Below are 26,651 nucleotides of genomic sequence, written 5' to 3'. Positions count from 1 at the left end.
AATCTTTATTTAGTATTGAATAATTATGTGTACCTTCGATTTTTGTTGTTGACGTCACGTATCCGCAAACTTAGCCATTATTATTTTCCAAACTCATTCTACACATCTGAATGAATTTAAGAAGCTCTCGTGCTAAGAATCTTGCAAAATGTAATACATGGGTAGAAAGCCTACATATTTTTATTCTTGATATTTTGTTTAAAATGTATAAGTAAACAGAAAATTACATTTGGGTTTTCATAGAACCCTTGTTCATAAGTGATAAAAAAAATTATATAGAATGTACTGTAGAATTCCAAATTAAGGAAGATAACTCTAACAATGACACTAAAATACAACAGAAACTATTGGATTTTCAATGCGAATTAGCTGCTAAGAGATGATAGATTAAAATGAATAATTATACATTTCATCATATAGAGCTTTAAAGCAACTTAATAACAAAAAATAAAAATGTGTAGCCCTTCTTTTTTTAGGATATATCACAATTTACAGAATTTGCATGATTCTTACAAAGACTGGTTAAAATTACACTTACACAGAATCTACACATTACCACTGCGTACCCTCTTTTTTATCCAAATTTTGATCCAAATCAGTTTGGAGGACAAGGTGCATGTTGCCAAATGTGGGAGTGGGGTATCAACTCGGTGAGCATACAGTTTTTTTCTAATTTGTATCCCGAACTGTGGACCAACCAAAGTTAATACTAAATTAGTTCATAAAAATTAATCTTCATGTATGTTTCCCAAAGAAGCCCAACCAATCGGAAGGCTTAATACAAATAGAATTTAATTATTTGTAGATTACTGAAATAGCTGGAGCCTGTCATTCATGTAACTCCAAACACTACAATGGCGTAGCTGTGGACATCCGCTGTGATGAAAGACACTTCACAAAGGATTGTGACCACTCCGCTGGGAAGAATCCCGAGATCATTGACATGTGCAGGAATAAATATGGAGGGATAGCAATAAATCACACAACACATATACACTGCCAAGTGGTACCAAATGGAATGTGTAATATTAACAGTGGGCAATATATAACAGACAATAACTTGTGTATCTCATCTGTTTTACTTCTTTGGTTTATGTTTAGAATGCTATATTAAATACCGTATAAAACCACAATGGAACTTATCCTACTGTAAGCTCCTCACTACACAAAATTTCTATTCCTACTTTTTAGCTCACCTGGCCGGAGGCCATGTGAGCTATTGCCATCACTCGGCGTCCGTCGTCGTTAACACTTTTTCAAGCTCTTCTCCTCGGACACTTCTTGACCAATTAGAACCTAACTTGGTGTGAATGTTCCTTGGGGTTGATGTGGGGATTTTAGACCCGTAGAAAAACATGGCAGCCGTCACTATCTCAAATGTCTCAAAAACCGTTAGGTTAAGCCAAATTCTGAAAAAGGGTGAAAGTGTTCAGCATGATCATCATTGATGAGATCTATCTTTAGTGCAATTTTCGTTTTAATCCGTGAATTCTTTCAAAAATCTTTTCTTTCATTATTTGACCAATTGTAACTATATTTGAACTGAATGTTCCTTAGGGTATTTTGCATAAAACGTTAACTGAGGTAGGGAGTTTTGATCCGTCGGAAAACATGGTCCTGTTACTAAAAACAAAACATAAAGGTCAGACGGAGGTTTTTCTCATACATCTCTAGAACCGTTAGGTTAAGTTAAATTCTTATAATTGCCGAAATGATCCTTATTTTAAGGCATACAAAAGTCTGCATTGGATTAACCAGAATAATCTATTCCCTCTCCGTATCCGTTTCTCTTCTACTCTCGCGGAACGTGATTTAACGACTGGATTATTTGGGTTAGCATTGGATCAAAGTTGTCGGACGACTCCTTGTTTGAGTTATTGTCCTTAAAAGAATTTTTAGTTTTCAGCCAATATCTTGAAAATTATCATAGATAAAAACAAACATTCACTGCTGAAATGATCCTTATGATAAGGCCTACTACAGTCTGTAGAGTAATTGCCCTTGAAAGGCGAAAAATTATGTTCGCAGTTTTCAGTACATCAAAAATAGAGAGACATAGATAGAAAGAAACTTTAAATTGCTGAAATGATCCTTATTATAAGTCTTCTTTAAGTCAAAATTGTCGGACAACTCCTTGTTAAAGTTAATGCATTTGAAGGCAAGAATTTAACAAGGTGAGCGATTCAGGCTCCTATAAGCCTCTTGTTTATTAGAAAAACTATTACATATATTGATATTTGAAAACAGTTAACATAATTAGCCAGCTCAAGAAGTTCATAAAATCTGAACATGCACTAAATATACATTGTACATCATACCACTTCACGTGTATAAGTAACAAACCAATGGTTAATAGTCAAATTAGTTAATATGTATCTAAAAAACCTGAATCGCTCACCTGGCCGGATTAGCCACATTTTGTAAAAGAAGCCATGTTTTTTCTTGGATAGAAATGCCTAATGCTCATGATCACACGGAAGGAATAATCATATCAACTTTCACTAACTCTATCCAGTAGTTTCAAAGGAGAAATTTTCGAAGTACATGAAATGATTTTAAAAATAGCAACAAAAAGTCGAACAAAACGCTTTTATTCCAACTAGGTTAAACAAATTTTCATCGAAATTTTCCCACAGATAGACCTAATCATAGTGAACACCTTTACCTTTGTCAGAACCTAAGAGTTCAGGAGATAAATGCAAAAAAACTGCTGTGTGACCCCTGTGTTCAATTTTTAGTCATGGCAGCCGTATTTATCAACAGATTAAAAAAAATCCCAACACCAGTTCTATGCACAATACCCCAAGGAACATTCATATCAAGTTTGTTCTATTTGGTCTAGTAATGTCTGAGGAGATTTTGGAAGGTAATACTATAAAAAAAAATAGCCGAAAAATGTCAAAAAAGGGCAATTACTCCTACATGGCTCAACAGATTTTCACCAAAATTTGACCACAGATAGATCTAATCATGCTTAACACTTGTACTGAAGTCAGAATTTGGCTTACATTAAGGTTTTGGAGATATATGTGTCTGAACCTTATATGCTACTTTCAGTAATGGCAGATATGTTTGACAAAAGATAAAAAATCCTCATGTCAGTTTTACACTGAATACCCGAAGGGACATTCATACTAAGTTTGGTTGTAATTGGTCCAGTAGTACCAGAAGAAAAGAGTCTTGAATTTAATTGACTGAAATTTTCTAAGTCCAAGGGCCGTAACTTCCGTAAAAATCATTCAACCATAACTGAAGTTGAACTAAATTGTAAATTGTCATAGTAAGACTGCATACAAACGATAAAAATCAATTGGTAAAACAGTGTGGAAAACTTAAAATTCACTGAAATTTTGTAAGTCCAAGGGCTGTAAAATTCATTCAACCATAACCAAAGTGGAACTTAATCTGTAACTCTTTATAATAAGGGCTTCAACCAAAAACAAACTTATTTGGTAGGAGCATTACAAATAAAAGTGTGGAAAACCTGGAAATAAGGACGGACACCTGGCATTTCCATGTTGGTTATTTGTCCTCCACGACATGTCGCAAGGTACAAATAACCAGCTCAAGAAGTTCATATAAGTTAGGCACTTTGGGCAAGGTGAGCTGAAAAATGGACAACTGCCCACATTTTAGCTTGATTTAAGAAATTCCATTGCAATATTTACAGGGTTGTAAATTGTCAATGCATCAGATACAACAAACATTTATGCAGTTTCATTTGTTCTCTCTAAATTTATTTCATTATCAGATCAAAGGAAACATACATACTAGAACATACTGAATGTTGTAGAAGTTTGGAACATAATCAATATATAATTAAAGTGAATTAAAATAAACACACACTTTGTTTTTCTATGGATTGTGTCAAAACTTACAAACTCATTAAAACTTATATAAACCAAATATTAAAAAAAGATGACACATGATACAGATCAGATCAGTTCTAACCTCTCACAACACTATCCTAGAACTGTCAGAAGAACAGTTCTATGACAGATTTAAAATAGTTTTAGGGTCGGCTCTTCTGACAGTTCTAGCAGTAGAGCCAGCTGTGCTAGAACTGTCAGAAGAGCTAGCTACAGAACTGTTCTGACACTTTTAGAACTGTCCTTGAGCTGGCTGTTCTGACAGAGTTTAGAACTGACCTTGATCTGTATGATACATAGAAATAGTGGTTTTAACTAGTCCTCTGTATGTGTGTGTGTAACATGTCATTTACTGGTGTTACATTGTCATAATTCATGTACAAGATAAATATACACAAAAAAATTAAATTCAACAAAAAACATTTAACAAATTAGCACTTGATTGGTAATAAGACATTTCTTGTTGCTGTTTAACCATATGATCATTTTATGACAGTAGCAAATAAAAGTAGGCTTGTATTCAGTAAAAGGTCCGTACTATATGATCCCTATAGCCATTACAGAGATCATTGTATATTTAAAGCTGTCAGAAACTGAACAAAGTTGTGTTGAAGATTATAAAAAGCATAACATAAAACGATTAAACAGGAAAAAGAAACATCAATAATTAGGTCGACCACAAAACAAATCAAGTTATGTCTAGCCTCAGGCCGAGGTTTACAGACACAACCATCATACTAGCATTACACATATGCACTGTTGTATGGCTGACCTTCTGAATTTGGAACTCCTGCTGCTGCACTCAAATCCCCAATTTAGTTACTACAAAAACACTGTTGGGAGAAAATTGCTTTTGAATTTCAATGTAAACTTAAAAGATCATGTTTGATGTAATACATCATTATACATTAATCAATAGGACACATGTGAAAGACATAAGGTAAATACATAATCATCTGTCAAAGCTTTATGTTGTAGTTTAGTTCTTACAATTACTAATTCCACTAGTGTGAAAGTAATGAAATCCTGGTCCTTGTATTACATTGTAGCTTACATCCTGATCATACTGATTAACACATATTGAATAAAAAGTCACAAGTTTATACAGATTTAAACAGTGTTATACAGTTGTTTACAGTTTAGCAGTAACTTTGGAGTTGAGATTATTTACAACAGCAGGATCTAACCTCAGCAACCAGCAGTATCTATACTGGAGCCACTTCTCTTTGTTACATCCATCGTTGTAAATGTCTGAAAAGTAACACAGAAATATTCAATCAATAAGGGCAGAGAATCAAATTGCTTATAATACAAGAATACATGGTGAATGTTAAAGTAACTCTCATTTATAGTGTAAAGTGGCATTGAAAAAGGCTTGGGTTATTTTTCTTTCCTCTGAAACCTTGGGAAAACTAACAGTGATTGAAGTCTTGCGATGGAGCATTTCATCACTGTGTAATGCCAAAGTTTTTTTTTTTTCAAAGAAATATCAACTTTTGTTCACTGACCGTTTTAAGAATACTACAATTGAGATGTCCTATTATTGAATACAGCTGAGTTTTAAAAACCAATAAATAATATTCTCCCTATAAAATGTAACTGTTCTATCATCAAAGAAATATTTTTTTCTGTGTATATATTTTTTTAATCTATATCAAGTACCTGCACATACAAAATTCAGACACTATCTATAGGAGAGGTGATTCATTGTGTAGAAAAACCCTCCCACCAAACTATATATTTTTTGGTCTCATATGCTTTATTTTTACACAATGAAGGTACTTCCTGTATTTAGATCATTTTTAATGATCTCCCATATAAATCAACCAACTCTTAAAAAGGCCAATATCATGAACAATTTATATCAATTTTATCTCAAAAGTGCAACAACCAACTGGTTATGTGGTTGCCGATTGTACCTGAATTAGAAATAAAAGTGAATTCAGTGAGTTTTTGACATACAAGAATCACCTACTGTCTGATTATAAACTAAAACTGTATAGTTAATTCCTACTACCAGCACTCCTTACCTCTGCACAAGTTGGATGGATACCAATTGTATTGTCAAAATCTGTTTTGGTTGCTCCTAACTTCATAGCTGTACCAAAACCTTGTGTGATTTCTCCAGCATTTGGACCCAATACATGTAAACCTATCACCTTTTCCTGTAAAATGATATATGATTATGTTATTCATCTTCAGAAGGAAGATGAAATTAAATGACTAGTCATAATAAGTGTTTACATGTTGCAGACCTGATTTTACGAGGTGAACAAACAAAGCGGAAATCGGTAAAATCAGAGGTAAGTATACAGTAAAACAAAAATTATAATGGTAAAATCTGCTTTAAAGTGGAAGAAAATCAGATTTGATGTTGGATAAAAGCAGCTTATCTATAAAAATGTTCACATTAACATAAGCAAGTTATCAGGTATGGAATCTAAATGACTTTAAAGAAGAAATACCCCACACATAAAATATATTTTAAGTCAGAATATATTGTGTTGGCGGTATCTATACAATTTGAAAACTCATTTGTCAATCATTTCCCTGAATGTAGACATAAGTAACATCATTCATTTTTTCCACTTCTCCAATTAACAGGAACAGATAAAAATTGACAAGAAGTTTTAATTTAAATATCTATTTTTTGGTACCTTTTCTGGAATGAGACATATTAATTTTGCATAACAAGCATCATTTTCTCGTTTGGCAACTGTCCATTCTAGAGGCCAAAAGTTGGTGTGGTATACCTAAAATATAAAAAGGTTTCTGATAAAAAGATGATTTCATCAGCAAATAAGGCAGAAACTGACAAAATTGTTAGTATATTACAGTAAGAAATGAAATGTAATGGCAAAATCTGAATCTGAAGAAATGAAATAGGCAGACAAAAGTTTCTTCTGGTTTTTATCATAAAAAATCATTTATTTAAAAAAGCCGTTTCTGACTTGAATTGGTAATTCTCTTGTTGATATGTGCATATTGCAGACACTAATCATAACAGAAAACTTAATTGGAGAGAGTGATCAGAAGTTAAATCTACCACTCCAGCAAGAGCTTTTATCATTTTTTTTACAATTCATCCCAATAACATTAATAAAATACCATATAAATAATTTCAGTGGAACAAAGCCAACTATAAAAATGAAAATTAATCTAAAATGGAAAATAACACTTACTCATATCCTTATATTATATAATAATTTATTTGCTTTGTCCAAATCCTTTAACACACTATAGCCTACCTCAATTTTGTCCTCCCCAAATTTCTCAATAGCATCTTCTTCTGAGTAGCCACAACAGCCATACTCCAATGGAGTAAATACAGTAGTACATACATTGATATAGTCTGTCTGGAAAAACAAACAAAAACAAATTCATGACAAATTATCCTTGTTTGCCATTCTTGGAGTAGTCAAGTACTTCCTTATGTTACCATCGACACACAGTGTATAAACAGTGTTACACAACATAATGCTATCAGCATTACAGTGTTACAGAATATAATGCTATCAGCATTACCGTGTTACAGAACAAATGCTATCAGCATTACAGCATTATACAACATAATGCTATCAGCATTACAGTGCTATAGAACAAATGCTATCAGCATTACAGTGTTACAGAAGTAACCCTATCAGCATTACAGTGTTACAGAACAAACACTATCAGCATTACAGTGTTACAGAACATAATGCTACCAGCATTACAGTGTTACAGAACAGTAAATCAAAACCATCAATAAAACATACTGCTAACTTTTAAATATACATATTTTCAGTGTTAATCCTTTACCATGTTTTAAAATGCAGATTAAAAAAAGAATAAGACTTGAATTTAAATGTACATAAATGGACAGGTTGATTTACCTACCAACAAAGATGAGTTTGTATACAATCTTCTGGCCAGTAGCCTACCAGCCTGTATAGCAACAGGTGTTAGCTCTGGTTTGCCCTCTAAGATATCTCCAATAGCATATATATTGGATACATTGGTCTGTTCAGCATCATTGGCTATTACAAAACCATTTCTGTAAAATAATCAAATACTTATTAATATCTCTCTTAATAATTAGCTTTAAGAAGCTTTACATCAATTACACAAAGCCAATGCAAATGGTAGAAGATATATGCTGTATATAGATTCCTGAAAATCTCAATATCCTATTAACACATTAACAACATTCTGCATCTTCAAACATGTCACTTTAAACATGAAGTCTTAATAGAAATTGGAATACATAACAAGTTGGACTAAAGAACAGTTAGACCCAGGCACATCCAACATGTTCCTTAATTCAACTAACAATGACCTTCAGGATTAACATGCACTGTAATTACATGAAAGTGTGAAAGTAGCACATGTCTCATTTTTATATAGCTGCTATAATTCAACCAACAATGACCTTCAGGATTAGCATGCACTGCAATTACACGAAAGTGTGAAAGTAGCACATGTCTCATTTTTATATAGCTGCTATAATTCAACCAACAATGACCTTCAGGATTAGCATGCACTGCAATTACACGAAAGTGTGAAAGTAGCACATGTCTCATTCTGCTATAATTAATAGTCATCTTACTTGTTCATTTGTACACCAACATTTTCCAACCCAATTGTCTTGGTACAGGGGTCTCTTCCAATGGCAAATATCACCTGTAAACACACCAAAATAAATTATCGTATTTTAGTGTGTATAATGCCAACATTTTTACATTGAAATTATTTTCAGAGAATGAGGATGCATACAATGTATTATACATCAACTCATAAGAATTGGCCACAAAATGACAGATTTTTGTATGTGGAAAGAGATTGCGTAATGTAAACAAAGAAACAGGTAGTAGAGTGTTACTGAAACAATTTAAAACCATAAAATTACGTCCTTTTTCGTCAAACCCACTTCGGCAAATGCTTTTGTAGCTGGAAATGAGTATTTTGAGACTTATTTTGATTACTTCCAACAACTTCTTTTCTTAAAAGTATGTTTAAAATTGAAAAATTGTGAAATTTAAGTAGCAGCCAAAAACAGAATTTTTGACTTTGTTTATTTTATATAAAGCCATTTTATACATCTGGTGACAATTTTGTTATGTTTCAAAACAAAATTAACAAATTAATACAAATACTTGCTTTATATTGTGTTATAAGGGGAGAAAAGGTTCTTCCCTTTAAATATATGTAAGAAATACAGCATTAAGGCAAATACATTGACTGCTGAAGCGCTAAAAAGCGATCTTTTATCTTACAAAAATCTACCCCAATTATTTCTAGAAAATCTTTTTCTAACATGAATTTACCTTCAAACTGCAGTGTGTACAATACACAAATGTGTATTGTACACAACCAAACACGGTATGTAAAAATGATTGCTTTCACCATATGTGACGGCCAGTTGTTGATACAGTATGTATTGTTAATTTTTTTTCTGTTCAAAAAAATAATCATAAGGTCACTTAGTTTTAAAGTCCTACTTTAAAGAAACATTTGTTTTATATTGCTTGAAATAATTCAATACAATAAATACTCACAGTATTAAATTCATCTACATACTCCGTTCCATCGTTGTATTTTCCATACACTTTATATAGCCCTGGAGTTCCATCTTTCAATTTTTCAATCTGTAATAGGGGTGACAAAAACGTAAGCAACTGTCATCCTAATAATTTGCATAAGTTATTTTATAAGTTATAACTTTTAAGATATTGTTATAAATTTAGGAAAGAGAGAATAATACAAAAATGATTACATTCGATAGCCAAAAGAGCTATATCTAATTAGTGAACAGGCCACATATTCTACATGCCCTCATATTAGACCCAGTTTCACAAAGTGACTTAAAATAAAAACAAACCATATACAAGCTTTGAAGGTACAAACATTTCATTTCCAGGAAAACAACAAAAATGAAGACTGCATCAATAGGCACAGACTGACAGACAAGCCAAAAACATTAGGAGTTAGAATACATGATAAAAAAATTCTTACCTTAGTAGGAACACATGGTCGTATAAAGTTAATACGATCATGATTCTCCATATAAATTCCTATTTTCTCAGCCATCTGTTGATCAAAGCCCCTGAGTAGAATTGATCTAACCATAACTGTTACATCCAGACCTATAGCTTTCAGAAATCCTCCACACTCTAATGATACATAGGAAGCTCCAACCATCAGTGTTTTACCAGGGCAATAAGGCAAGGAAAATAGGTCATCACTGGAATAAAACATGTAAATATCACCTACATTCCATCCATTAGTGTTTTACCTGGGCAATAAGGCAAGGTAAATAGGTCATCACTGGAACAAAACATGTAAATATAACCTAGATTCCATCCATTAGTGTTTTACCAGGGCAATAAGGCAAGGAAAGAAGTTCCTTAATGGAATATCGTATATGAAGCTCCAACCATTATGGTACTTACTATTACTTCATATCTAATACTCATAAATAACAGTAAAAAACATTCAGAATTCCATGGCATCATATTACCAGAAATGGAAAGTGAAATAGAAATTAAAAAAAAAAATTTATCAAACATAAAATGTCAGCATCAGAATTTACTCTTTAACCTTTTTCAATCAACTACTAATTTTATATCCCATCCCAAAAAGTTTCTCATGAACTTCCACTATACTGGTCTATATGGCTAATAGCTCACAAACTGACAATTAAACACATACACAACTGATTTTTATAACAAGTTTACTGAACTATATGATAAAAACATTGTGATTACATGTATATTAATACAAACCTGGTAATACCAAACTGTTTAGCGCCAGGGATATCTGGATATCTAGGTCTCTCACCCATTGCTAGTACAAAATGCTTGGCTGTTTTCTCTATTACTTTTCCTTTTTTATTTGTTGCCTACATAGTATAAATCAAAGCTGCTGTGTCAAAATGGATGGTGGACAAACTGAACCTAATGTTTTTATACTGTTTTAAGTAAGTATGACTAGTTGTAATAAAAAAAAATTTCAAAAAGTAAATAAAATGTTCTGTGGAGCACAACTTCGTACAACCAGAGTTCAAGCCCATAACAAATAAGACAAGTATGGAAACTACTGTTAAGTTTTAATTTGGACCCTTCAGACACTGATTTGGACGAACTTGGAAAAAGGGCCAAAAATAAAAAAAAAATCTAATTATATCATCAGATTTAGCATATCAAAGAATAAAATAAAACATTTTCAACTAGACAAAATCAGCATTACAAAGGTTAAGACAGTTATTTATTTTGACCCCTAATTCCTTTTTGGTTAAAGTTGTAACCCCAAAATTTCAAAACCTTCTTGTTGTTTGAATATCATGCTAATTTTTTAATTTGGATTCATCAATTAATATGGACTCTAGTTACAGTCAGTGTATGAGACTTTCTATAAAATTACTTATCCAAACACCAGACTGACCCTGTGTATCTGGAGCAAAAAAATATATATAAACGTCTAAATATGTTTAACATCACCAAAAGATGGTAAAATTTACATTGAATATTTCGGATAACTGATATCCTTCTTCAGCATAAAACTCATAAAACTTTATACTGAGGAAGGATATCAGTTATCCTAAATATTCAATGTAAATTTTACCATCTTCTGGTGATGTCAAAGATATTTAGACATTTATTTAATATATTGTTATGTTTTGCATCATTTTTAATGATCCATCACCCCATAAGTGATTGTTGACTTTTATTTAGACAACTAATGATTTTAACTTACTTATATATCTAACTATATTATTTGTAATAACAGTGTTGATATACTAACCTTCACAGTGTTTTTATCTACAAATTCAGCATAGGCATTATGGTAGTCAACTTTCTTTTCTCGAAGTTGGACTCTGTAGCCCCAGTTTAGAGATCCTATATGGTCCTACAAATAAATCAAACTGCCAATGGCATTGAACCTCCTAAGTCATGAGATATTTATAGGGATATAAAAAAACTTTATAATCCACAGATGGTAATTTGTTCTTTCTTAATTTCCAAAAAGATTAATTATTTACAACAGGATCAACGTTTTCACCACTACTAGAACTTCATATCTATACAATAGTGATGATTCAAAATTTCAATTTAAATTCTGTTCGTTTTTTTTTTTTTTTTTTGTTTCATTTTAGTTTTTTCAATGTGTAATCTTGACAACCTATTATTAGTTATAAAAGTAGCCAATCATGTGGAATCCATACAGATATCAAAGGCATTAATAAAATATAGTTCAAACTTCTATATTTGTACTTGAATTTCTTTTTGACAATCAATCATGTAAAATATAATTTCAATCGTATACTGCAAAAACGGGCAATGCATTTATATGAAATACATCAATCTGATACATTTTAATATTCATCCGCCAGATCTCTTTTGCAGTGGAAGTATTTTTAAGGCAGTTATCAACCAGAAGTCATTTTGATTTACATCAGATGGTTTTAAGACTCATGACTTAAAATGACATAGAAGTAGAATTGAATCCTAATGACATGCATATACTCGTTGGTACTTAAAATAAACTGGTAAACTAATTAAAATATTTTGGATTATTTCTTCATTTTCTTCAAATCCAGCATCATACTTACAAAAATAATGCTTCAATATGAATTCCAAGTTTTAGTTTCAACATAAAACAAGAATTTAATACTATAACAAGTTACCTGAATTGCATTCTTCATTGTTTCCCAGTTGTGTTTAACTGAAAGTAAAGAAGATGTAAAATTAAATTATGTTGTAATAGGAGTTACTTTGTTATAGTCAAAACATCCACTAAGCAAAGCAAAATACCAGTATAAACAAGACATTGCCCCTAATGGGACTAATACCCTTCCCCTTCAACACAACAGCCTGCTGAACCCTGTAAATTTGGAACCAATGTGGACACACGATTCATATTGGACACAAATTTTCAGGGGGATTAACTAAGCAGTTTAAAAAAAAAAGTTTTGCTGCCATTTCTAAAACTCCAACCAACGATCAGTACTATTTAAGGAGGATTTGAGGACAATGCATCATCATAACATAAATTCCTGACAGTATGCATATTCCAATATGGTAATCTAACACCCCATTTAGTTTCATAACAATCCTGCAAGTCGTTGAGGAGGCTTGTCACGATTGAGGACAATGCATGAGACCAAGTTTTGCTGAAAAACACTTATGCTAACTTCATCAGGCATCATTTCTACATAAATTTCTGACAGTATGTACATCTCCATGTGGTTATATTACACCCAACAAGGTTTCAAAACAATTTTGCAGACTTGCCTACTCCTTTCTGATGAAAACAGTAAAGTGCATAAAAATAACATAGTAGTTTGAGATAAAAAAATATGATAAGGTTCGTTTTTTGTCACAAAAAATTGTTCTATGGACATAAATCATCCATACAGTAGTTGTACATTCTTTCCTAAACTTATGTGTCCACTGGGTTGGCTTTTTCTTGGCAAGAGGATCACTTTTAACTTCACAACCACGTTTTGAGATATAATTTTCTTTTTATCTTTACAAACCGAAAGTGATGATTGGTACAATAGTTATGGAGTTATATAAAAAAAAAAAAGACAGAACCGAACTGAAAAAAAAAAAAATATCAGGAAATCGGAAAATTGTCAAGAAAATTTGTTTTAAAGGAAACGGAAAGTTAATTTGTATTGATATCTATAGTTCCGACTAATAGCTGACGAAGGTTTTGTGCAAGACTGGACATAATATGTAGATATGTAAAAATTCTACTTCCTGAAATCTAACACATGATTCTAGTGTTACAATACAAGATGAATGTTTGGGTTTGTACTTCATTCGTCTATCATATATAAATTATAAAAGAAATAATATCATTTTCATCTATAAAAAACCAAGTTATAAATTAAGCAGGTTTCAGACAGAATTTTTATGAAGTTCCAGAGCACAACAGAAAAGACTCATGACTGTGATGCAGTAATGCATTGGTGAATATTTATAACAATTCTACATACCATCCTTTGGAATTTCCCAGCCAAAACATCTGGCATCTTCTAAACCATGACCTTAAGAAGATTAAAACAGGTTAATAGTCAAATCCTAAACTAAATCAATACACATGTATATAAGATGCAGTCAAAAACTTGACATAGATACAAACTTTGAAGTAGGTTGTAAAATTTTCACTTATTTTCATGACTGATACAATACTAATACATGAAAGGGTTACAACTGTCTTGTAACAACAAAAAACCTCTTTTTGACTACAACCATTCTTGTCATTAAAAATTATTTGTACAAGAATTATCTAAAATCTGTACCATTAAAATAAACCACTCATAAAAAAAAGCTTCATGAAGCATAGCTTGATACGTCTGCAGAGGTTGAACTCTCAAAAGAAGGGGCAAATATGGACACAAAATTTAAACTTAAAACAATAGACATTGTTTTACAGAGCCAACCAAAAATGTGGAAATTCCCGGAATCAGAAGTAAACATACAGTAAAATTCAAAGACTGTAAATGGGAGCTAATATCAGTAGTAGTGAAGATTTTTCCTCAGTTTCGTGACAATGGGTGTAATCATTTCTGACTGAAAAGTGTGAATTCCCTCCTTTTTATGAACCAACTCCCATAACTCTAAATCTTAAAATCAAAATTTACAAAAATTAAAGCTGCATTACCTGTCATTTTTGTAAATTTTTCTTTCAGTTGAAATATGCCTTAACTTTGAATTATTTGTGATGTGTAATGTATAATCTACTGTGATGTATAATTTCATTCCAAATCCACAAATAAAATGTGTTAAAGACATGAAATAGGTGTCTATATTTTATTATTTTGCAAGACAAAAAATTGACCTAGATAAATCTGTATGCATGTGACTTCTGGTGACCTTAATCCATGCATGTGCTGTAAGGGTCACTTTTTTAAAAAATAAATCTGATTGCAAAGTGAAAGTGATTAATCAATGGCAAGGAAGACTGTCACACTCAAGCCGTAAAAGAGAAAGTTCAAATATAATGCAAGGATCCTTTTAAAATTTGTGTATTGTGATCGATATAATGTGGCACAAACATGGTCAGTAACTGTCATTTTTTATTTGAAAACTTATCAAAAAATAGATGAAATGACATGTAAACAAGACATGTGCTTACCAGTGTATGTGTTATTGTTCTTTTTTTTTTTTTACTGAGGTTAAAGTATTTTCAACCCAGGTTAATGTCCTGTAAACTAGACATGTGCTTACCTGTGTATCTGTTATTGTTTTTTTTTTTTTTTTTACCAAGGATAAGTATTTTTAACCCAGGTTAATGTCCTGTCTGCAATCTTCGGAGGTAATGGCAAAATAATTAGATCTGAGCCATCGATCTTGTTTGTTTAAAAAAGCATTGTTTTGTTTTCGCAATATTCTGTAGGTATTTTTGACATTTATTGCTACATTACTACAACCTTATTTCATTTTATCAGCGAAATTCAGTAGAATCAAAACTGAACAAATTTGGCAGCTTATGCAGCTTTAAAAGGGAGCTTACATCAAAGAAAATAAACCATTCACCAAAGGTGTCAGAAAATAGGAAATCATCCCATTTTTGTACAAATAAAGTCCCATAACTCAAAAACTAAAATCATAAAGGAGCTCACATCAGTAGAAAGAAATAATTCACTAAGTTATAAAAAACTTGGTGGCAGCATTGAGTAATTGTGTAAGATGTGACAGATGGACACCAGTACAGTGAAACTTCTCCAAACCGGCACCACTAGGACAAGAAAAAATGGCTGGTTTATAGGGGTGGCCAGTTTTGTGAAAAACAGCAATGCATTCTAAGAACGGTTTCGATTAATGTGTTCTATAACCCTACACCTTGTCAGTTTGTTGGTCGACACATGTTTAATGCCAATTCAAAACTTTGACCTTCTATTACTTTCAAAGCTAGCATCATTTGTAAACGATTTGATTTAACAAACAGTACTGCAGACAAAATAATGTTCACGGTTTTGAAAGAATGTGTATTAAAGATCAAAGGGCTATGGATGGTAATTATTTGCATTGTTTTCGTAAATTACCTATTAACAAAGTCTGATAATTTCACCACTATGTTGTTTTGACTTGGGTACAGGTCACATTAACTGACATTTAAAAGATTGTAAAGATTGTACTATTAAATGACCCTGGTTGCCGTTGTGTGTACAGCCAACCAGTGACAAAATGTAATGTCTGAATTAAATTTTTGTTTAAACTACTGTCCCCTTCAATTATCATCTGTCCACTGATGAAATGCAAACTGGTCAATTAATGAATTATTAATTACGTAATTATTTACAGTTTTGTTGACACATTTATTACAGGTGAACAATAACCAGTCAGCCAGAATTGAGAGGTTGTTTTTATTTGAAATATGTAACTAAAACTGTGAAAAACTGGTCGATGTACGGTTTTAGGAGGTGGCTGGTCTATTGAAGACAAAACACAGAGATTTTAAGGTATATCAATCGGGACATTTGAAAACTGACTGGTTTGAAGGGAAGACCAGTTTTCTGAGGATCCAGTTTGGAGGTTTCACTGTATACTATAATTCATCATGTCTATATATAGAAGGAAAGCATATAAAAACAAAGTACTTGTTTGCATGATGATATAGTGGCAGTTAGAATTGTTCCTGCCATCTTCTTGATTAGTAAAAATAACATATACTTGATATTTACCTAGTAAAGCAGCTTGATGCATAAGTTTCTTTGGTATACAGCCAACATTGACACAAGTTCCTCCTAAACCTAAAATACATACAAAGGCTTTATGTGAAATGTAAGAAAAGGCTTCCATAGTTTTATAACTTACAATGAATTATAGACAGTGATTGTGTTATACTGACATTGTATGGAGTTTTTTGATAATGTGACCAACAAGCATTTTTTTTTAATTTTCCTGCCGGATATTTGGTCACCTTAAAGGCAGAAAATTTTTTGCACCACCAGATATTTATATTGAGTTTGACATCTCTATCATATTTGCCAGCTATATTACATTCCAGAGTTTAAAATATACCCTTAAAACCAACCAACCAATATAAGTACCTGTATATAATCTACATCTGAATAATAAAACATTAATTTTTGTAAGATGTTATATTAAATGCAGTAGACTAGATTTAGATGCACATCATGATGAGTCATCATATCATTGAAGCAGCACTTAAAAATAATACTACAATAAAACACGATTTGCATAAAATTGGCATTTTAAGTCTTCCAGTTAAGAAGCAAGCTTGTTCCCTGTTCATACCTATCTAATGGTACAGAACCACACTTAATTGCTCTGGGTTTGTCCTTGTTTATGTATGTAGTCCCAACTTTGATAGTGGGTACTATCCTCAATTTTTTATATTTGTTTTGGAAACTTATTAGCTTAAGTTTCACCAGTAATTGGTAGAAGATATTTCAAAATTACATTTTTAATTATCAATCAATTCTGACAAATGATTTGTGATTTGGACCAGTGGAAGAAGGTCAAAATTTAAGACTTAACACAGTTCATTTGTCATGTTTACCCCATCTCTATGTCAGTCAATCAGTCATATGCATGAATCAAAAAAAAATAATGGTAATTTTTTCCGAAATTTACATATAAAACCCCATTTCTAGGATCTTTGGATCAGAGAAGTTTTACTGAGAAGGAGCCAGATTGTTCCCTGTTTATACTTATCCACAGAGTTACACAGAACTAGTAAAGGAGCCATCTAGTTCACTGCCCATACCTACCCACAGAGTTACACAGAACCAGTAAAGGAGCCATCTTGTTCCCTGCCCATACCTACCCACAGAGTTACACAGAACCAGTAACGAAGCCATCTTGTTCCCTGCCCATACCTAACCACATAGTTACACAGAACCATTAACGAAGCCATCTTGTTCCCTGCCCATACCTACTCTAACAGAATCTTACCCCATGTTGTTCCTATAGGTGATGGTTGTACAAAGTCAAAGACAGCAACTTTCATACCAAGACTAGCTGCTTCCTACAACAAATGTAACAGATCATTCTGTAAAACTATACTTCATTTTACAGTTCAAAATTTAACTACATTGCAGATGACTTTCACACAGAGATTATATCTACATGACAATCACATCTACCATTTTATGTTATATTTCAACAGAGTTCTACTATATATAGACATTGTATTCCTGTCTATGTAGTCAACTCAATGAGATACCTTGAATATCTCATCATTGGATGTTTACTATACAATGTATATGTCGATGATACATGTTTGAATGGACTTTTCAGGTACATTTCTAATTTATCTCTCCCATTATTGTCTTCTATCTGACTTCAAAAATTAAAGAATGGTGTAAAGTAATATTTCCATGAACCTACATTTTTTGCATTTGGTAGTTAATGGAAAATCTTTGAAGTTAGTGTGTGCCTCAATAGATCAAAGTGTTGTTAGCACTGGAAGTTTTTGACTCTAGTGAAATTGTGGCATAAACAAATTACAAAGATTACATGATATAAAATAAAACTATGACCCTACATTTGCATTTTACATATTATTAAGAACTGTTTTTTCCCCTAATATTTATAAACTGAACTACTGATTCAACCTCACACACACTTACAAATTTTGTTCCATTTCACCTTTTTCCAAAATTTTTAAACCTGTCCAAAAGTTATTTTACATTCAAAAACTATAATTACAGAGTATATATCCTTAACTGTAATTATACTCTAATAAAATGAATTTCAGAATAAGAAAATAATTTCTTTGATGAACAGAATATTTTCAAAAACAAGACAATGTTATCAATTTGAATTTTCCCACCAATTTTACTTGGTTAAAATCACTGCTCTTCACCTCCTGTTTATTATAGTAAAATATTAATGATAGGATGAAGAATTTGACTGATAAGTGTGTTAAATGGAACACATTTTACATCAGAAATAGCAAGGAAGTTCCAGTGATGGACCGGTGACATAAAGTATTTTGATCCTGAAGGATCAAAAACCCACCAAGAGCCTCCCAGGAGCCTGAATCGCTCACCTGGTTAAATTTTGTCTTTCAATGGCAATAAATTTAACAAGAAGTTTACTAATAATTTTGACCCAAGAAGACTTTGGTATGACTTATCATAAGGATCAATACATGGTTTAACAGATAAAAATGAACATTTGACCACTGATAGATCTCATCATGCTGAACATTTTTACCCTAAATCAGAATTTGGCTAAACCTAACGGTTTTGGAGATATATAATCGAAAATCTACAGTCTAACCCCTATGTTCTATTTTTAGAAATGGCAGCCATGTTTTTTCATGGATCAAAAATCTAAACATCATTTTTGTGCAAGGTACCCCAAGAAACATTCATACTAAGTTTGATTTCAATTGGTCAAGTAGGGTCAGAGGAGAAGATTTTTGAAAGAAAAAGGGCAGTAACTCCTAAATGGCTGGACAGATTAAATGAAAATTTGCCCACAGATAGATCTCATCATGCTGAACACTTTTACCCATGTAAGAATTTGGCTTAACCTAATGGTTTTGGAGATATATGCGAAAAACTAGTCTGATCCCTATGTTCTATTTTTAGTAACGGTGGCCATGTTTTTCAATGGATCAAAAATCTGAACATAACTTTCGTGCAAGATACCCTAAGGAACATCTGTGCAAAGTTTCATATAATTCCTCTCCGTAGTTTCAGAGGAGAAGATTTTTTTTTTAATTGTTAACAGACAACAACGGATGCCAAGTGATGGCAATAGCTCACATGGCCTTTGGCATGGTGAGCTAACAATACTTAAAACATAACTGGGTATTGTATACATGTAAAGACCGGTATTCCCAGTTGCTAATTTTCGTGGTTTCTCTTAAGTGAACATATTTGGGAGTATCAATATTTGCAGGTTAAAGTATCAAAACTATCAACATTATATAGTGTTAAAAATCAATTTCAGGAGTATTATTTTTGGTGCTTTTCTTTCCACCATGAAAATACCAAAAATTAGCACATCACGAAAATTAATACATTTACAGTATATCTTTACTGTGAAATCAAATATCCATATTTTTCTATATATGTGCATGAAATAGAAAGAATGTGATATGAACCAAATATATTTTTGAAAAAATTGGAACTGGTACTAAAACATAACCAGAAAATGTTTATCACATGGTCAACTGTCAGTGTAGTTGTGTGGTCATGAACAGTAATAATTGAAGCGATTGGTTGGAGTCTATTGTTTTGTTCCTTATTTAGCCACACAGGCATGGTATTCTTTTGAAAGTCAATGGTGGATTTCACTAAAAATCATAAGTGTAAAATTAGTCTTTAGTTATGACATCACAATACTTTGATTTATTATGATGTCAGAACTTATGACACATTTTACACTTACAATTTATTTTGAAAAGGACTGCAGAATTCATGAGGTCTTCATCTGTTCAAATCCTTTTAAATATAAATAGGAGCACTATTACAGGATATGTGCTCACAAAACTGTTTAAGATGGAAGAAGAAAATGGTCACCTGTTTAAACACAGCTGATAAAAATATCTTGACAACCAAACACTTAATAATTATCTGACATGATTTTGTAACTATTTAACAATCATGCAATTAGATAACACTAAAGTTCACATGTTTCCATGGTAATAAAAGTCTCATAATTTCACGAGCTATTTATTCTACTCATGCATTTTCTCCCTCTTTTTTTATAAAACCATCAGAATACAAAGGAAATGCAAGGTGACTTCACCGACAAAGATCAAATCTATATTTTCATTTAAAACAGCATTTTTTCATTATTTTATCACCAGTATACAATTAAATACATGATAAAGCAACAATTTCACTGAATGACTGATTATTAAACTGACTTGACAAATTGTATGTAAAAACATCATAAATCCATATGAATCATCATAGTATTATAACAATTTACCTGAGAACAAATTTATTTTATTACAATGATCATGTAGCATGTCTAGTCTTCATTTACATATCTATTTAAACATAAACTATTTACATTTCTACAGTGATTATAACATACAGAATAAAATAAAATTGTTTAAATAGAATAAAATAATGAAATATTCCAACTTAGAGTCAGTGAAAAAAGTCATAACAGCTTATTTTAACTTGTTTTTGACTATTAAATTATTACACATAAAATAAAGGTACATTATTATACTAACCACATTAATAATGACAATTTGTTTCTTTCAGCAGAACGAGATATACAAAATTTTACTTCTCTATCATAATTGTCAAGGTTGCTGGCAAATAAAACACTATACCTCAAGAGTTTAATAAGTAAGGTGGATTTGAATTTACAAGACATTTGGACAAACAGACAGACAGACAATTGGTCTGGTGAATCATACTAACTCCATGCAGGGAACAAGATTGACTACCATGAGTGAACCCAACTCTCCTAAAAACTTCACATTATAAGAGGATACAAAGAAGTTGTACCTTGATAATGACGTAATAAACATGAAATAATGGTATTGAAAATTTTCTCTGTACTGTGAATTGTTACATAATGATCGAAAACTAGACAGAGATTGAGACAAAAATATTGAAAATCACTTCAGTAAATTTACAGAAAGAAAAATAAAACAAAGTCTGAGATTTGTTTAAAACATCATAGAGAGGAAACTCAAAAATAGGAAGTTAAATAGGAAACAGATTGAATGAAATAATCAATAAACTACAAAAAATCCTTTCCTTTTAAGATGTTAAACTAGTGTTTTCCCACAAGTAACTTTAAATACGAGGTTTTATCAAGAATATAATGAGTAAAACATCTTGTACCTTAAATTTGTCAAGATTTAAAAGCATCATTTCTACTTACATGTACATGTATTACAGAAATAACTTGACCAATTCATTTTTTTAATAAGTACATTAGAATTGCGAGTCTTCCTTTTTTCAAAGTACATAAGTACAAGATTTAGTGTTACAATCAGAGTGTATCCAAACATTAGATTACTTACTTTAGAAGCTGCCAGTCCACCCGACCCACCACCAATTACAATCAGATCATAGTCATAGTTACTGCCTCCATTAATCATCCCCATCAATCTGTTCTCTGACTGAGCCTTCAGTGTGTCATCACATCCACCTGAAGAGTAACAATGTCCATTGGAGGATTTACACTTACATGTATACTTTTGTCTAATATTTTGTCGTGCTGATTGACTATTGACAGACTTCCTAATGTCAAGATTGTTTCTTTGTTTAGTATCCAGTTTAGCAGACTTGGTAGACAGACTTGACACAGACCTAGGAACATAGCCTTTTTTGATGTATGCCATAATGTTTTCTTCTTCTTGAGATGTACAAATTCCCATAAAAGGTTCAGAATGAATTTAATTTGCAAGCATTATTCACAGTTTAAAGACTAAATTCTGGAAAGCACAAATTTTCTCCAATGTGAAAATTATTACAGTTCAACATCCTTCTAATAGACATCAAACATTTCAAGGCTTTCATTGAATGTTTTGCCTTTTACATCTTTCATTAGAGCTCATTACAGTAAAAAAATAATGATGAAATTAAATGCTCCATAAAATCATGCTGATATTAACCCTGAGAAAACTATCCGAGCTTCTGATTACAATAAACCAACTTTTAGGTAATCTTAAAGTTTACATACTTAATCAATTAAGTTTTTTTCCAATAAAATCAGGTTCAATCTACCATTAATGAGAGGCAAATTAAACAAGAAGACTGAACGGTAGTAGGTTCATTACCATAAATTGGTTGTCAAGGTGACCATATTAAGATGTTGTTTTTAATATGTTGGAAATATTTTTTGCCCTAAACATAAAATGATATGATAGCATTTTTCAACATTGATGTTTAAAAGAGGGTAAGTTACTTTTCTGTAGGAGACTTTTACAATGTAGATATATAACTTAAATGTATTGGTACAATTCACTGATCAGCTTTGATTATTTGACAATATTTAAACTAATATAATAAAGTGATCAATTCATATCAACTGATACAGGCAAATAAGGCCCTCCTTTAATAATTGTTTGTTTGCTATGTCCTACACATACACCTTGGATGTAAATGTATATAGGTCAACAATTCATTTTTTTTTTTTCAAATAATCATATAGGGTAAGCAACACTTAACATCAAACAATTTTCAGTTTCAATTGTGAACCTTCCACAAATTGTAACATAATAAATACATGTATGTATTAACTTTATCATCATAAAAGTAGGGACCAAATCACTACAGAACAATGGAATTTAGGCCAAAAACTATACAAAAGGATGCACCACTCTCCATTTAAACACAACTACCGCATAATATTTGGTTGTCAAAATTCATTTATGAGAAGACTGTCTAAGTAACACATTTGATGCCCCTGCATGTATTTTTTTTGGACATATATAAAAGTCAATTTATGATTTAATTCTTTAGAATGGCAACAATTTTATGATCAGAGAAAGAAGTTGAAAATGTCCTGATTTGATAGCATTGGTCTACAGGAACAAACACTAAATCTAATGTTGATCCACTGTAGTGTTTAGGATCTTCCACTAATTGTTTATAATCTTCATGATTATTCAAAATTATTAACTTTATCTTAAATACTGTAGAAGGTGATATGTACCCTATAAATGTCAAATATTGATAGAAATTAAAACCCTGATAATATGCACATCTTCACTACAAATATAATCATTCTGCAATGTATCAACTTTGTACCCTAAATACTGTAGGAGGAGTTAAGCGGAATAACTATAGAATCTACAACCATAACGAGTTGATTATGGAATTTCTCACATCGAATGAAATAAATTTTATAGTTTTGATCACGAGGCTTGGCGAGCTATTCAAACTATAAAATTTATTTCACAAGATGTGAGAAATTCATAATCAACAAGATTTGAGTGTAGATTCTGTTTCTCTAATGCTCTAAAAACATCAAAAATACCCAAAAATGAAAAGCGTGTGAAACGTTATGATTCTGATTCATAAGAAACATGTTGACGTCACACAAACTCAAACATTCCAAACAAAAGAAACCAGATGATTTCAAAGGTTTTTTTCACTTCAAATCTTCCCAAGTCCCTTCATAATTCTTATTTAAGGTAAGAAAACACCAAAATTATCTCATTTAACTGAAATATAACTACAATGGCAATCAAGGCGATTCAAGAAGGAGTCCAAGACAATCAATTTCTAAGCCAATCGAACTCTGAGAACAAAAAAGTCACTAGTGGTGAGAACATTTTTTTCCACAACAATCAAGCGGTGTGAAAATTGAAGCAAAATTAGAGAACTATACATCCTGAATGGGACAGACAGACAGGGGTAAAACAATATGCCCCCAACTGAACATTGCGGGCCATAAAAAATTTAATAGTCTTGTTTCTTGCTACCAGGAAGAAAAATACATAGGGTAGATACTTGTAGGTAGGGGAATTATTTAATTTTTCAAGATTTTACATTGAGTTGATGGAGAAACATTCTAGACTATAAAAGTGTTTTCGACAAAATGGTCATAAAATGTCTAGGGTTAGAACAAAAACTAGGGTAGGTAGGGTAGCAGGAAACAGGCATATTATTCTTTTTGGCCTCATTCAATTATAGTGATTGGGAATACCGTGCGCCATGTGCCATAGTCACATTTCCTCTAAGAATGGGGCATGGAGTGACTTATGTGTCACGTCATGTGCGCGCATCATTGATGGTGGAGTGTTGTCCACTACTTGTGACAGTAAAAAGGCATGAGCGTGTCTTTTAAGAATGTTTTTATTAGCTGCAGGCAGATGTTTTGGTACCAGTATCGCATTGCATATCCCTGAGCGGGTGTACGTCGAACATGGATGCTATAAAATATAGTACATTTTCTTTTTGCCTCCCTACAAACTAATGTTATGTCAAAAGATATGAACAATGACTTATAAAATACTAAGAGCAAACATCACACTATAAGATCACAAACATTTTTAAAAGAAAATCTAACATAATGACATAAAAATGTTCCACTGAAAAGGTTGGTTTGATGTGTACCAAACGAAAGTGAAAGTAGAGAAAATGGCGATTTATAGTTCAAGACTACTTTTCTGTCCGATCTTCGTGGACTCACCCTATTTTCTTTACGGGGTCGCCTGAATATAGCTGAAATATTGCTGCTCAGGCGTTAAACCCCAACAATTATTTAATCAATCTTTACCGGAAATTATTTTTTCACATGTCCTTAGAAATGCTACATAAGTGAAAATTTTATTGAATCAATTTACATTTTTTTTTTTTAAATCCTAAAAATATTCACTTCACTATAGAAGTCTATGGGAAAATTAATATGATGCTGAGACCTAGTAAGCCAGTTTTTCAAGTAAAGTTTGATATTTAGCAAGTGGTCTTAACCAGCTGAAAAAGTAGTACCCCAATGCAGGTAACACTTTAAAGATGAATTAATCAACTTTTGAACCTGATTTTTTATGGTAGCTCTGGTTTTTTTTGCATTTATGGTTAAACTTGACCAAATTTGGAAATGCATTTTGTTTTCATGAATTTGTAGGATATCAGTTCAATAAAATTATTATCTTGACTATTTATGAGCATATCTATATTCAAGTAACCTGAAGCAAGTAATACTCCTGCATAAAGGATAGTTTTTAAGGTTACAACTCATTTTAAGTATGTGGTTAGGATTTGAAAATAGTCATTTTCCATACATTGCCTCTTATATATGAAACAAGAGGCTCCCAGGAGCCTGAATCACTCACCTTGTTGAATTTTGCCTTTCAAAGGCAATAAATTAAACAAAAAGTTGTCCAACAATTTTGACTCAAGAAGTCTTTGGTAGGACTATCACAAGATCTTTTCAACAATTGAAAGTTTCTTTTAATCTATCATAGTTTTCAAGACATTGACAGAAAACTATTAAAAAAAATTATTTTTCCCCTTTCAAGGGCAATAACTCTTACAAGGAGTCTAAAGACTTTTGTAGTCCTAATAGTATGGATCATTTCAGCTATTGAAAGAATTTTGGAGATATCTGTGAAAAATTACTGTCTGACCCCTATGTTCTATTTTTAGTAATGGCGGCCATGTTTTTTTTTATGAATCAAAAATCCCCACACCAGTTCTATGCAGGATACCCCAAGGAACATTCATACAAAGTTTGGTTTCAATTGGTCAAGTAGTGTCAGAAGAGAAGATTTTTAAAAGAAATAACATTAAAAATAGCAAAAATTGTTGAAAAAAGGCAATAACTCCAACATGACTTAGGTCTCACTAACCACTTCCGGGTCAAACGGCCACCCCCCCTATGTAGTACCAAAAAACACACTGAACCTAGACATATGCATTGTAAGTGCATTATTTGTGTGTATTATGATTAAAAGTAGTCAAAATAAAGCTGAGAATGTGTACTTTAAAATCATATATGTAATTAACTACAAAAGTGAATGAATATTGTTTACATGTGTGAGTAATTTTCCTCCATGTTGTCAGTTAGCAGTACAGGCAAAAATGTGGATTTTCAGTATTGTTTATTCAAGTAAATTTTGTGAAGAATTTCTACAATTATCATACCATTAGCATAACGATTTTGGAAGCCTTATTTTCCAAGCTTCGCAATGGTATGCAACTTTAAGATGTCATTTGTCCTGGGAATTCACAGTGAGACTTTGAAAATTACTTTTTTAACATGTAAAGTAATGGAAACATTAGAAGTGGTTAGTGAGACCTTAATGGATTAAAACCAAAATTTGACCAGAGATAGATCTCATCATGCTGAACACTTTAACCTTGTCAGAATTCAGCTAAACCTAACAGTTTAG

The 26,651-nt window shown here is 31.9% G+C and overlaps 2 protein-coding genes across 6 annotated transcripts in view; one reads left to right on the top strand and one right to left on the bottom strand.

Annotated features, from left to right (window-relative positions):
• Positions 1 to 3,924, top strand: part of LOC148626837 (uncharacterized) — a 28,415-nt gene extending 24,491 nt beyond the window's left edge. For 4 of the 5 annotated variants that reach the window (XM_088547103.1, XM_088547182.1, XM_088547321.1 and 1 more), the window contains one exon: positions 806 to 3,924. In XM_088547103.1, the coding sequence (XP_088403229.1) occupies positions 806 to 1,114 (309 nt within the window). In that variant the 3' untranslated portion in view covers positions 1,115 to 3,924. The remainder of the gene's footprint in view (positions 1 to 805) is intronic. The other variant, XM_088547329.1, reaches the window with a different exon arrangement.
• The window catches only part of LOC148626835 (thioredoxin reductase 1, cytoplasmic-like), a 38,918-nt gene continuing 15,982 nt past the window's right edge, over positions 3,716 to 26,651 (bottom strand). The window contains exons 5-19 of the mRNA XM_088546976.1: positions 21,831 to 21,958; positions 17,777 to 17,849; positions 16,540 to 16,608; positions 13,849 to 13,899; positions 12,532 to 12,569; positions 11,649 to 11,753; positions 10,631 to 10,746; positions 9,861 to 10,089; positions 9,404 to 9,493; positions 8,455 to 8,528; positions 7,746 to 7,902; positions 7,118 to 7,225; positions 6,527 to 6,622; positions 5,900 to 6,034; positions 3,716 to 5,120 (exon numbers count right to left, since the gene is read on the bottom strand). Coding sequence (XP_088403102.1) covers positions 5,058 to 5,120; positions 5,900 to 6,034; positions 6,527 to 6,622; positions 7,118 to 7,225; positions 7,746 to 7,902; positions 8,455 to 8,528; positions 9,404 to 9,493; positions 9,861 to 10,089; positions 10,631 to 10,746; positions 11,649 to 11,753; positions 12,532 to 12,569; positions 13,849 to 13,899; positions 16,540 to 16,608; positions 17,777 to 17,849; positions 21,831 to 21,958 — 1,532 coding nt within the window. The 3' untranslated portion in view covers positions 3,716 to 5,057. The remainder of the gene's footprint in view (positions 5,121 to 5,899; positions 6,035 to 6,526; positions 6,623 to 7,117; positions 7,226 to 7,745; positions 7,903 to 8,454; positions 8,529 to 9,403; positions 9,494 to 9,860; positions 10,090 to 10,630; positions 10,747 to 11,648; positions 11,754 to 12,531; positions 12,570 to 13,848; positions 13,900 to 16,539; positions 16,609 to 17,776; positions 17,850 to 21,830; positions 21,959 to 26,651) is intronic.

The sequence above is a fragment of the Perna viridis genome, chromosome 1 (assembly GCF_037379345.1).
Source record: "Perna viridis isolate PV_CMFRI_1.1 ecotype Kerala chromosome 1, ASM3737934v1, whole genome shotgun sequence".
NCBI classification, from domain to species: domain Eukaryota; kingdom Metazoa; phylum Mollusca; class Bivalvia; order Mytilida; family Mytilidae; genus Perna; species Perna viridis.
Note: the sequence above shows the minus strand (reverse complement) of the source record. Positions and strands in the feature narration are given on the sequence as shown.